The sequence below is a fragment of the Neoarius graeffei genome, chromosome 21 (assembly GCF_027579695.1).
Source record: "Neoarius graeffei isolate fNeoGra1 chromosome 21, fNeoGra1.pri, whole genome shotgun sequence".
NCBI classification, from domain to species: Eukaryota; Metazoa; Chordata; class Actinopteri; order Siluriformes; family Ariidae; genus Neoarius; species Neoarius graeffei.
In genome coordinates, this window is record NC_083589.1 from 42,763,335 (window position 1) to 42,773,744 (window position 10,410).

At 43.2% G+C, this 10,410-nt stretch overlaps 1 protein-coding gene across 2 annotated transcripts in view; it reads left to right on the forward strand.

Moving 5' to 3' along the window:
* Positions 1-6,720, forward strand: part of lyrm5a (LYR motif containing 5a) — a 7,146-nt gene extending 426 nt beyond the window's left edge. The window contains exons 1-3 of one of the 2 annotated variants that reach the window (XM_060903643.1): positions 4,904-5,072; positions 5,845-5,925; positions 6,106-6,720. In XM_060903643.1, the coding sequence (XP_060759626.1) occupies positions 5,881-5,925; positions 6,106-6,318 (258 nt within the window). In that variant the 5' untranslated portion in view covers positions 4,904-5,072; positions 5,845-5,880 and the 3' untranslated portion in view covers positions 6,319-6,720. Of the gene's footprint in view, positions 1-4,903; positions 5,073-5,844; positions 5,926-6,105 lie in introns of those variants that run through there. The other variant, XM_060903642.1, reaches the window with a different exon arrangement.
* The last annotated feature ends 3,690 nt before the right edge of the window (positions 6,721-10,410 follow it).

Consider the following 10,410-nt stretch of genomic DNA (forward strand, 5'->3'; position numbering starts at 1 on the left):
TAGTTTGTTAAACTTGTCTTATTGTATGTAAAAACACCTCACTCATATCCACACTACCGTATTAAACCTAATATCAGACTACTACAGGCATATTATTTAGGATTTTATTGTGAGTTTATGGGTGTAACTATGGTGATGTTTAGGAACACTCGTACACTACTGTTCAAAAGTTTGGGATCACCCAGACAATTGTGTTTTCCATGAAAAGTCACACTTTTATTTCCCACCATAAGTTGTAAAATGAATAGAAAATCTAGTTAAGACCTTTTTCTGGCCATTTTGAGCATTTAATCGACCCCACAAATGTGATGCTCCAGAAACTCAATCTGCTCAAAGGAAGGTCAGTTTTATAGCTTCTCTAAAGAGCTCAACTGTTTTCAGCTGTGCTAACATGATTGTACAAGGGTTTTCTAATCATCCATTAGCCTTCTGAGGCAATGAGCAAACACATTGTACCATTAGAACACTGGAGTGAGAGTTGCTGGAAATGGGCCTCTATACACCTATGGAGATATTGCACCAAAAACCAGACATTTGCAGCTAGAATAGTCATTTACCACATTAGCAATGTATAGAGTGTATTTCTGATTAGTTTAAAGTGATCTTCATTGAAAAGAACAGTGCTTTTCTTTCAAAAATAAGGACATTTCAAAGTGACCCCAAACTTTTGAACGGTAGTGTGTGTATATATAGAGAGCAGGGCTGTAACGATACACCCAACTCACGATTCGATTCGTATCGCGACTTTTGACCCACGATTCGATACGCCCATGATTTTTTTTAAATGTTTTTTTAAAGTAGTAAATTTGACTTATTAACATTTACTTACTTACATTAACTATTTAATAACAAATAATTCAGACCACTGCAGAGAATGAGTAATATGTATGCAAAAATGAACAAATGTATATCCAAAGATTGTTTTATTTCTCAAAATAATACTGTTGAGCCGGAAGCTCTGTTTTTTTCGGTTCTGAAAAAGTCATTTTTCCAAATCGTGTAAATCCGTTAAGATTTTTTTGGGGGGGGGGCTCTCTCACTGTCTCACTCTCATAGGGCCAATGATTTTCTGTGATCGCGGAAAACAGATGGAAATTACGGAATTTTTATGGTGAAACATTGGTCGCGTGTCAAAATGTAACTGCCGCAGAAGGCTTCCGCCCAAGCAGACATGCCTTCAGTGTTGCCAGATATTGCTAATGTTTTCCACCCCAAAATATGTTCAAAACCAGCCAAAAAGCACCTAAACCTGCCCAATCTGGCAACACTGCATGCCTTTCCGGTCAAGTGATTGTGATTGGCTTGTGGCACACCTAGCCAGCCAATGAGCTGCTTGTTTACAGATTCGCTCCCCGCGTCGCAACCAGAATGGCGACCGCTTAAAAGAAATGAATGCTCTGCCAGTGGCGAGTGTGGACGTTGCGTGACTCGCAGAAGATTGTCGCAGGTCGGCGAAAAAACGACTTACTAATAGATATCTCATCTCATCTCATCTCATTATCTCTAGCCGCTTTATCCTTCTACAGGGTCGCAGGCAAGCTGGAGCCTATCCCAGCTGACTATGGGCGAAAGGCGGGGTACACCCTGGACAAGTCGCCAGGTCATCACAGGGCTACTAATAGATATAAAAAATAAAAGTAATTTAAGTAAGTTTAAAATGTAATTTAAATAAAAAGTAAAGTATTCATAAATTGAAGTTTGGAAGCGCCTCTGTTTTTGGGCTGAGGAGAAGTTTGAAAGGGTGTACCGCGATTCTGCCTTCTTGTATCGCGATACGGATCGTGGCTCTGCGTATCGCGATTTCGATACGCATATCGTTACAGCCCTAATAGAGAGACACACACGAGTCAAAAGTTTGTACACCTCTACTTATTTAAGAAGAAACCTTTATTCGTCACATGCACACTTCAAGCACAGTGAAATTCATCCTCTGCATTTAACCCATCTGAAGCAGTGAACACACACTCAGAGCAGTGGGCAGCCACACCAGAGCACCTGGGGAGTAGTCAGGGGTTAAGTACCTCGCTCAAGGGCACTTCAGCCCAAGGCCACCCCACTAGGGTGGTCCTCAAATATATGCCAAAAATAAAAATTTGACTTTCTTAAGGGGGCGGCACGGTGGTGTAGTGATTAGCGCTGTTGCCTCACAGCAAGAAGGTCCGGGTTCAAGCCCCGTGGCCGGCGAGGGCCCTTCTGTGCGGAGTTTGCATGTTCTCACCGTGTCCGCGTGGGTTTCCTCCGGGTGCTCCGGTTTCCCCCAAAGACATGCAGGTTAGGTTAACTGGTGACTCTAAATTGACCGTAGGTGTGAATGTGAATGGTTGTCTGTGTCTATGTGTCAGCCCTGTGATGACCTGGCGACTTGTCCAGGGTGTCCCCCGCCTTTCGCCCGTAGTCAGCTGGGATAGGCTCCAGCTTGCCTGCGACCCTGTAGAACGGGATAAAGCGGCTAGAGATAATGAGATGAGATGAGACTTTCTTAAGGTGCTTCCTCACTAAGTTGTTCAGCTTGCTGAGAAAACATTTTGTGCAAAATTTTATTTTGATACGACTGTTCTAACCACTGCCACGCACGGGTTGAAATTTGTACTGTTTGAGCATATTTTGCAAAAACCAACAAAAAGCAATGTGCATATTCAGCTAAGCAATACATATTGAAAAATGACAGTCCAAGACAAATAAAAACAATATTATGTGCCACTGTTCACATATTTGTTTAGATCAAACAGTCATAATGGGTGGTGTTTTGTTACGATTTCTTGGCTTCCGGGAACTGACGCTGATGCCATTCCACTACTTGCAACAGGTATTGCCGCTGCTGCTCATCTTTTGTCAGGATTTGATTATAGTCCTGGATTAGTGCCACTTCTCTCTCAGCAAAGTCATTGACCACAGCAATACCATGCAGGGCCTTCTTTGATGACTGGAATCATGGGTCCTTGACGAGGAAGTCGGTGTCAATGTTGAATGCCTCAAAAATGTGACCCGAGGCAGATGTAACAAAATCTGCCACAATTTTGTTTGCAACGGCTTCCTTTGCCTCTGTGTCCACTATTGCACATGGCTGATCATCATCTGCTTCATCTTTCAGAGCAGCCACGATCCCACGCTTTTCATCATCTGTGATGCTGCTGTCAAATAGGGCAAGTCTGGCTAGGTCCTCACTCAGATACCAGAGGTGTCTGACAAACTTCTTGCTGGTAGCTTTCGCAATATCAGAATCAGGGTAGGAGACCAGTCCCTTCAGGAATGACAAATCACCAGCTGGAGCAGCGATTGCAGATGGAGCACTGAACCAGGCCTTGACATACAGTGCTCCAGTGAAAGCTGTGAAGCGTTTCAGGTCAGAGAGTTCCTCAGTAGATAACTGAAACTGGTTTCTAAACAAAAACATCTTGATTGCATAGATGACATGTGCCATCCACCTGGCATCCAAAAAACAGGGCTCATGTGGCAGTGGTTAATATTATTCAAATCACTTGAAATTTTACCCAATTTATTTTTTCCCCAAGTGGAACAAGAAAATGAAGTAGCACCTTTAAAAAGTTGAAGTTTGTTTTTGGGGACCACCCTACCGCCCCATGTTAACCTAGTCTTTGGACTGTGGGGGAAACCGGAGCATCCGGAGGAAACCCATGCAGACACGGGGAGAACATGCAAACTCCACACAGAAAGGCCCTCGCTGGCCACAAACCCAGAACCTTCTTGCTGTGAGGCAATATAAATATATGTAAATGAATATTTTGATTAATATTCACAGCTTTCAAGGCAAACCTTGAAAAAACTGTGAGATCTACATCCAATAAACAATTCCAATTAATTGAATTGAAATTGACACTCGCGTTTTTGACTTCCGGTTTTTTAAAATATCATTCCAACCACTAAGATCTCAATATTTTTCATCAAAACAACTACAGTTATATTCTAAAATAGTTATTTATTGAAGTGAATCAGTTTGATTTGAAAAAATAAGTAGGTAAAACTATGAAAACTCACTTCAAATTCTCCCATAACATCAAATCTAGCAGACAGAAAATTTTGCTGAATACTTCATCAGAAACAGTGAGAGCGAGAGAACATCCCTATAAAAGTTATCTGATTGATATTCACGAGTAATCCAGTCGGAAACCGATCAGAAGAGAGAGAGCCTGAGCGCTTTCCCATGGCTCGAAAAGCACCGGCAGTTTCCTGACGTCACCTGAGCAGAGTTTTTACTCTGTTGTACCAATTTCAACCTGCCGTTACTCCCAAAGTATTGAACATATCTTAACGAGATACGTTTCTTTGGAAAGCAGAAATTTTAAGCTTTTTAATGATCATGTTCATGATGGAAATCATTCAAGAATTAAGCAATGACAGATTTGAAAACTTAAATGAGCATCTGCATGCACAATTTTCACAGCACAGCCAGTGAGCGTCTGATATGCCTATCCATGTTATGTCAAGAACCGCTCGACTGCACTCTCAGAAAACGAAGTACAATACGCTCGTCACTGGGGCAGTACCCTTTGTGGTGCTTATCCTTGACTTGCAAGTGACATCAGAGGAAAATAGAAACCCGGATGTTGGCCATGTTGGTGGATATACAAATGCGGGGTCAAGCGACATTCCATACAAAACATAGTCACGCGTGCGCAACTCTCTTTGTTTTTCCACTGCTTTAAGCGTTCTTTTGGGGAATTTACACTTTACTGTACCGCTGGAACTATGTGAAGGAACTAACCTAACCCACGCATGATTACAAAGAGAAGTGGCTCATTCATGGTTCATGCTGCATGACACATTTCTGAATATGCGGTACAGTAAACTGTAAATTAGCCGAATTTTGCTATAAAATGAGCGTTCTTTTGTCGTGGTTCACTCGGTCGTTGTTATAATTTTAACATGTATATTACCATTTCAGGCGGCACGGTGGTGTAGTGGTTAGCGCTGTCGCCTCACAGCAAGAAGGTCCTGGGTTCGAGCCCCGGGGCTGGCGAGGGCCTTTCTGTGCGGAGTTTGCATGTTCTCCCCGTGTCCGCGTGGGTTTCCTCCGGGTGCTCCGGTTTCCCCCACAGTCCAAAGACATCCAGGTTAGGTTAACTGGTGACTCTTAATAGACCGTAGGTGTGAATGTGAGTGTGAATGGTTGTCTGTGTCTATGTGTCAGCCCTGTGATGACCTGGCGACTTGTCCAGGGTGTACCCCGCCTTTCGCCCATAGTCAGCTGGGATAGGCTCCAGCTTGCCTGCGACCTTGTAGAAGGATAAAGCGGCTAGAGATAATGAGATGAGATTACCATTTCGCTTATAGGAGCGCCAGCAAAATTATACGATAGAAACAGTCCAGACTGGGCATCCACTCGGAAAATGGGTTATGGTTCGTCCTTTGGCAGCCAAACCAGATAGAGCATGATATCTGGGTACTCGATGGTTGGTAGAAGTGTCTTATCGTCAGAAAAGCCTGACTTTTTTAAATAATATGGGCCAAAACTACACATATCTATTTCAAATCTTCGCTCGACTGTTCAAATTGTGGTAATACTGAGAAAATTCAGCATTGTTTACAGACACGCTTTCAGCGGTTGCCATCCTAGTTGCTTTGTATAGCTACCATCATGGCGGACGCTCATGACGTAGCACATTTTAAGTCTGTTCTTTAAAACCTGATTTTTTATTACTTTATGGCTAGTTTACAGACAGTAATGATGGCGCTTCCTGGGCCACCTGACATTTAGTATGATCAGATGCTGTTTTTGGGATGCAGTGTATAATAAGACTGAAATGTTGAATACTGTTATACTGTGCTCAGTAAGTACCAGCTTATAACCATTTGTTTCTGTTGATTTTATCTTTTCTGTAAAAGGTAAATTAGTGTCTTGGGGGGGGAAAAAAGGAAAAGATGAGCAATCCACTTCGAGGAGAAGTTATCAGATTGTACAAGAACGTGAGAAAATCTCTGCTTTTACAGTTCATTTCCAGTTTTTCGTCATGAATGTGGAATGTCTGTGTAACTTTGCATTCACTGCAATATTGGACTCTGCTAATGTAATACAATGAAGCAGAAATTACACACTGTGAACAGATATATACTGCTATTATGTGGTTTTTTTGTTTTTTGTTAAAGCTTCTCTTTCTTGGAAGGGAATATCCAAAAGGCACGGTTTACTTCAGGGAGCGCCTAAAATCAGCTTTTCTGAAGAACAGAGATGTCACAGACCCAGAGAAGATCCGAAAGCTTATTGATCGAGGGGAGTTTGTGATTAAGGAACTTGAGGCCCTTTATTTCCTCAGAAAATACAGAGCCATGAAGAAACGCTATTACGAACCAGAACAGTGATGCCATCAGGTCTCTTCTATTGGTCAAATGCTATATTGTGGATGAAGCATTTTTTAAGATATTTTCTTGTGTTGACAAGGAGCATTTGGAGATGAAAAAGCTATTTCAGGCTTATGTTTTGTCCCTTTGAAGATGAATATTACAGTATTATTGGTTGATGCAGGATGTGTATCCATTGTACAGATCAGAATGTCCAACCTGCCACGTCATAACTTAAGCAGTAAAACAAGGACTGTGTAATTATGATTCTTTTTAATGGAAAAAAGCACCGTATCACTACCAGAACAGACACTATCCTGATCTGAACAAAGACTGTTCTCAATTGCCACTGATTCTTTAAATAGTTCTTTATATGTGATGGTAGATAAGAGCAAATGCAGCAATAAATGAATAGATTAGTCATATGCTTTGTCTGGTTTAATAATATAGTGCCATTCTCACATCTATGTTTAAATTGTAAATTACATTTACAATGGAGAGAGGTCGAATAGTTAAGAAAATGGCATACGTGAAAATCCCTCACCTTTCGGCGAAATTCGCCGTTTTGAAATCAAAATGGGTGACCTACGTGAATCGTGTAGATCCGATATGAGAAAAAAATTGGGGGGGGGGGGGGGGGGGTGTTTGATATTGACCCAAAGGGCAAGGAGGTCGCTTCGCACCCATAGACAGTTCGTACTGGTTTGCGCCTCCTCCTCCTACTTTGATATTGACGTCATAGCGATGAGTACATCTCGCTGCGAAGGGCAAGCGGCATCATTTCGCGCCTCTTCTCCTGTTGGCCAGAGTGCGCACATATCAGTCAGAGTGCAGACCAGACCACCAGAAGCTGGAAGCTGGATTGAATCATCGGACTGAATTTCCTACTTTTTTCAAATTTTCCTGATTGCTATCAAAACAAACACAACTCCCGGCTTGATTACGTCAGCATTCGAAAGAGGGCGCGCGCGATTTAATAAAAGATGGCAGCAAAGAAGAAAGTATTCAGCCTTGATTTAAAAAGAGCTGAAAGCTGCAGGTACTGCCATATCTCGGCAGGCTGAGTGGTATGCTGGGGCACCTCTTGCCAGCAGACCAGGATATCCAGAGGGAACTTGTGCAGTTCAGTGTTGACCTGACCATCCCCAGCTTCAAGGAGGGAGAGAGCATCGTGGAGTGGTGGGGTCATGTCTTCGACAAACCAGACAAGTATCCCTCCCTGGGTGCACTGGTTAAGTGTTGCCTCTCCATCTTTCATGGACCTAGAGTCCAGTCCTCATTTAGTCTGATGAATGATGTAATTCAGGGGTCTTCAATCCTATCCGCAAAGGGCCGGTGTAGCTGCAGGCTTTCATTACAGCCAAATTGGAGGCTCACTTGATTGTTGACTGGAGACAAGGGTGAAATGATTAAACAAGTGAAATCAGGTGTAGCTCCTGCTTGGTTGGAATGAAAGCCTGCAGCCACACTGGCCCTTTGTGGATAGGATTGAAGACCCCTGATGTAATTGATCAAAGGAGTGGCAACATGAATGTGGAAACATTTAATGCAATACAGACGGTCAAGTACATGCTGATGTCCAGGGGGAAGACAGCTATGCAGCTCTTTAGAAGGGAGGACGTGAAGTTTGGGGAAGTGGACAGAACATTGTGCAAGAACATTAACTCTGCAGCAGCCACATACAAACACCAGCAGAGGGTGAACAAGGAGGAAAAGCAGCAGCAGCAGAGCCAGTATGGCTCTCAAACAACTTGCAGTGCTCAGCCGGTCAAGAAACTGACTGCTGAAGGAGAGAAGCGGGCAAGGCTGAAACATGTGGCAACTCAGCGAAAGCGGGCCATGGAGACACTGGTGGTCCAGGCAAATAAAAGGAAAAAATTATCACTATTCTTTGTGTGTTCTCCACTTTCTTCGTTATATTATTCGCATTTTTTTCCAGGGCATAATTTCACTATAACTACATGTATTTGTACTGTATGTCCTTGTGCAAATGTCAATACAGTATATACTTAGTAAGGAGGCTATAATATTTATTCTGGGGGAGGACCACCCAAACAAAATAAAACACCAGAGGCCACGTCACCACTCGCGCACCCTTCTCACCTTTTTCACCCCTGACCTGTTTTCATGCCTGAAATGGTCTTCAACTGAACAATAGATGAACAGTTGGAAAGAAATTAAAGTTTGTGGGAAAAGTGAGGTACAACAATGACAACCCCAATTCCAAAAAAGTTGGGACAAAGTACAAATTGTAAATAAAAACGGAATGCAATAATTTACAAATCTCAAAAACTGATATTGTATTCACAATAGAACATAGACAACATATCAAATGTCGAAAGTGAGACATTTTGAAATTTCATGCCAAATATTGGCTCATTTGAAATTTCATGACAGCAACACATCTCAAAAAAGTTGGGACAGGGGCAATAAGAGGCTGGAAAAGTTAAAGGTACAAAAAAGAAACAGCTGGAGGAGCAAATTGCAACTCATTAGGTCAATTAGCAATAGGTCATTAACATGACTGGGTATAAAAAGAGCATCTTGGAGTGGCAGCGGCTCTCAGGCCAAGTTTACATTAGACCGTATCTGTCTCGTTTTCTTCGCGGATGCACTGTCCGTTTACATTAAACCGCCTGGAAACGCCGGGAAACGGGAATCCGCCAGGGTCCACGTATTCAATCCAGATCGTGTCAGCTCCGGTGCTGTGTAAACAGTGAGATACGCGGATACGCTGTGCTGAGCTCTAGCTGGCGTCGTCATTGGACAACGTCACTGTGACATCCACCTTCCTGATTCGCTGGCGTTGGTCATGTGACGGACGCGACTGCTGAAGAACGGCGCGGACTTCCACCTTGTATCACCTTTCATTAAAGAGTATAAAAGTATGAAAATACTGCAAATACTGATGCAAATACTGCCCATTGTGTAGTTATGATTGTCTTTAGGCTTGCCATCCTTCCACTTGCAAGTGGTAAGTGATATGCGCTGGGATCTCACACACAGCGGCTCAGTCCCGAATCGTGGCTCGTGCACTTCACTCGCGCTGTGTGAGCTGCACAGGGCCGGAGTGCGCACCCTCCAGAGGGCACTCGCTGTTCAGGGCAGAGTGATTTGGAGCGCAGGATGCCTGCGGAGCCGAGCGTATCCGTGTATTGGTGTTGCTGTGTGCACGCAAATCGTGTATTGGTGTTGCTGTGTGCACACTAATCGTTTTAAAAACGTTAATCTGATGATCCGCTGATACGGTCTAATGTAAACATGGGCTCAGAAGTAAAGATGGGAAGAGGATCATCAATCCCCCTAATTCTGCACCGACAAATAGTGGAGCAATATCAGAAAGGAGTTCGACAGTGTAAAATTGCAAAGAGTTTAAACATATCATCTACAGTGCATAATATCAAAAGATTCAGAGAATCTGGAAGAATCTCTGTGCGTAAGGGTCAAGGCCGGAAAACCATACTGGGTGCCTGTGATCTTCGGGCCCTTAGACGGCACTGCATCACATACAGGCATGCTTCTGTATTGGGAATCACAAAATGGGCTCAGGAATATTTCCAGAGAACATTATCTGTGAACACAATTCACCGTGCCATCCGCCATTGCCAGCTAAAACTCTATAGTTCAAAGAAGAAGCCGTATCTAAACATGATCCAGAAGCGCAGACGTCTTCTCTGGGCTAAGGCTCATTTAAAATGGACTGTGGCAAAGTGGAAAACTGTTCTGTGGTCAGACGAATCAAAATTTGAAGTTCTTTATGGAAATCAGGGACGCCGTGTCATTCGGACTAAAGAGGAGAAGGACGACCCAAGTTGTTATCAGCGCTCAGTTCAGAAGCCTGCATCTCTGATGGTATGGGGTTGCATTAGTGCGTGTGGCATGGGCAGCTTACACATCTGGAAAGACACCATCAATGCTGAAAGGTATATCCAGGAACATATGCTCCCATCCAGATGACGTCTCTTTCAGGGAAGACCTTGCATTTTCCAACATGACAATGCCAAACCACATACTGCATCAATTACAGCATCATGGCTGCGTAGAAGAAGGGTCCGGGTACTGAACTGGCCAGCCTGCAGTCCAGATCTTTCACCCATAGAAAACATTTGGCGC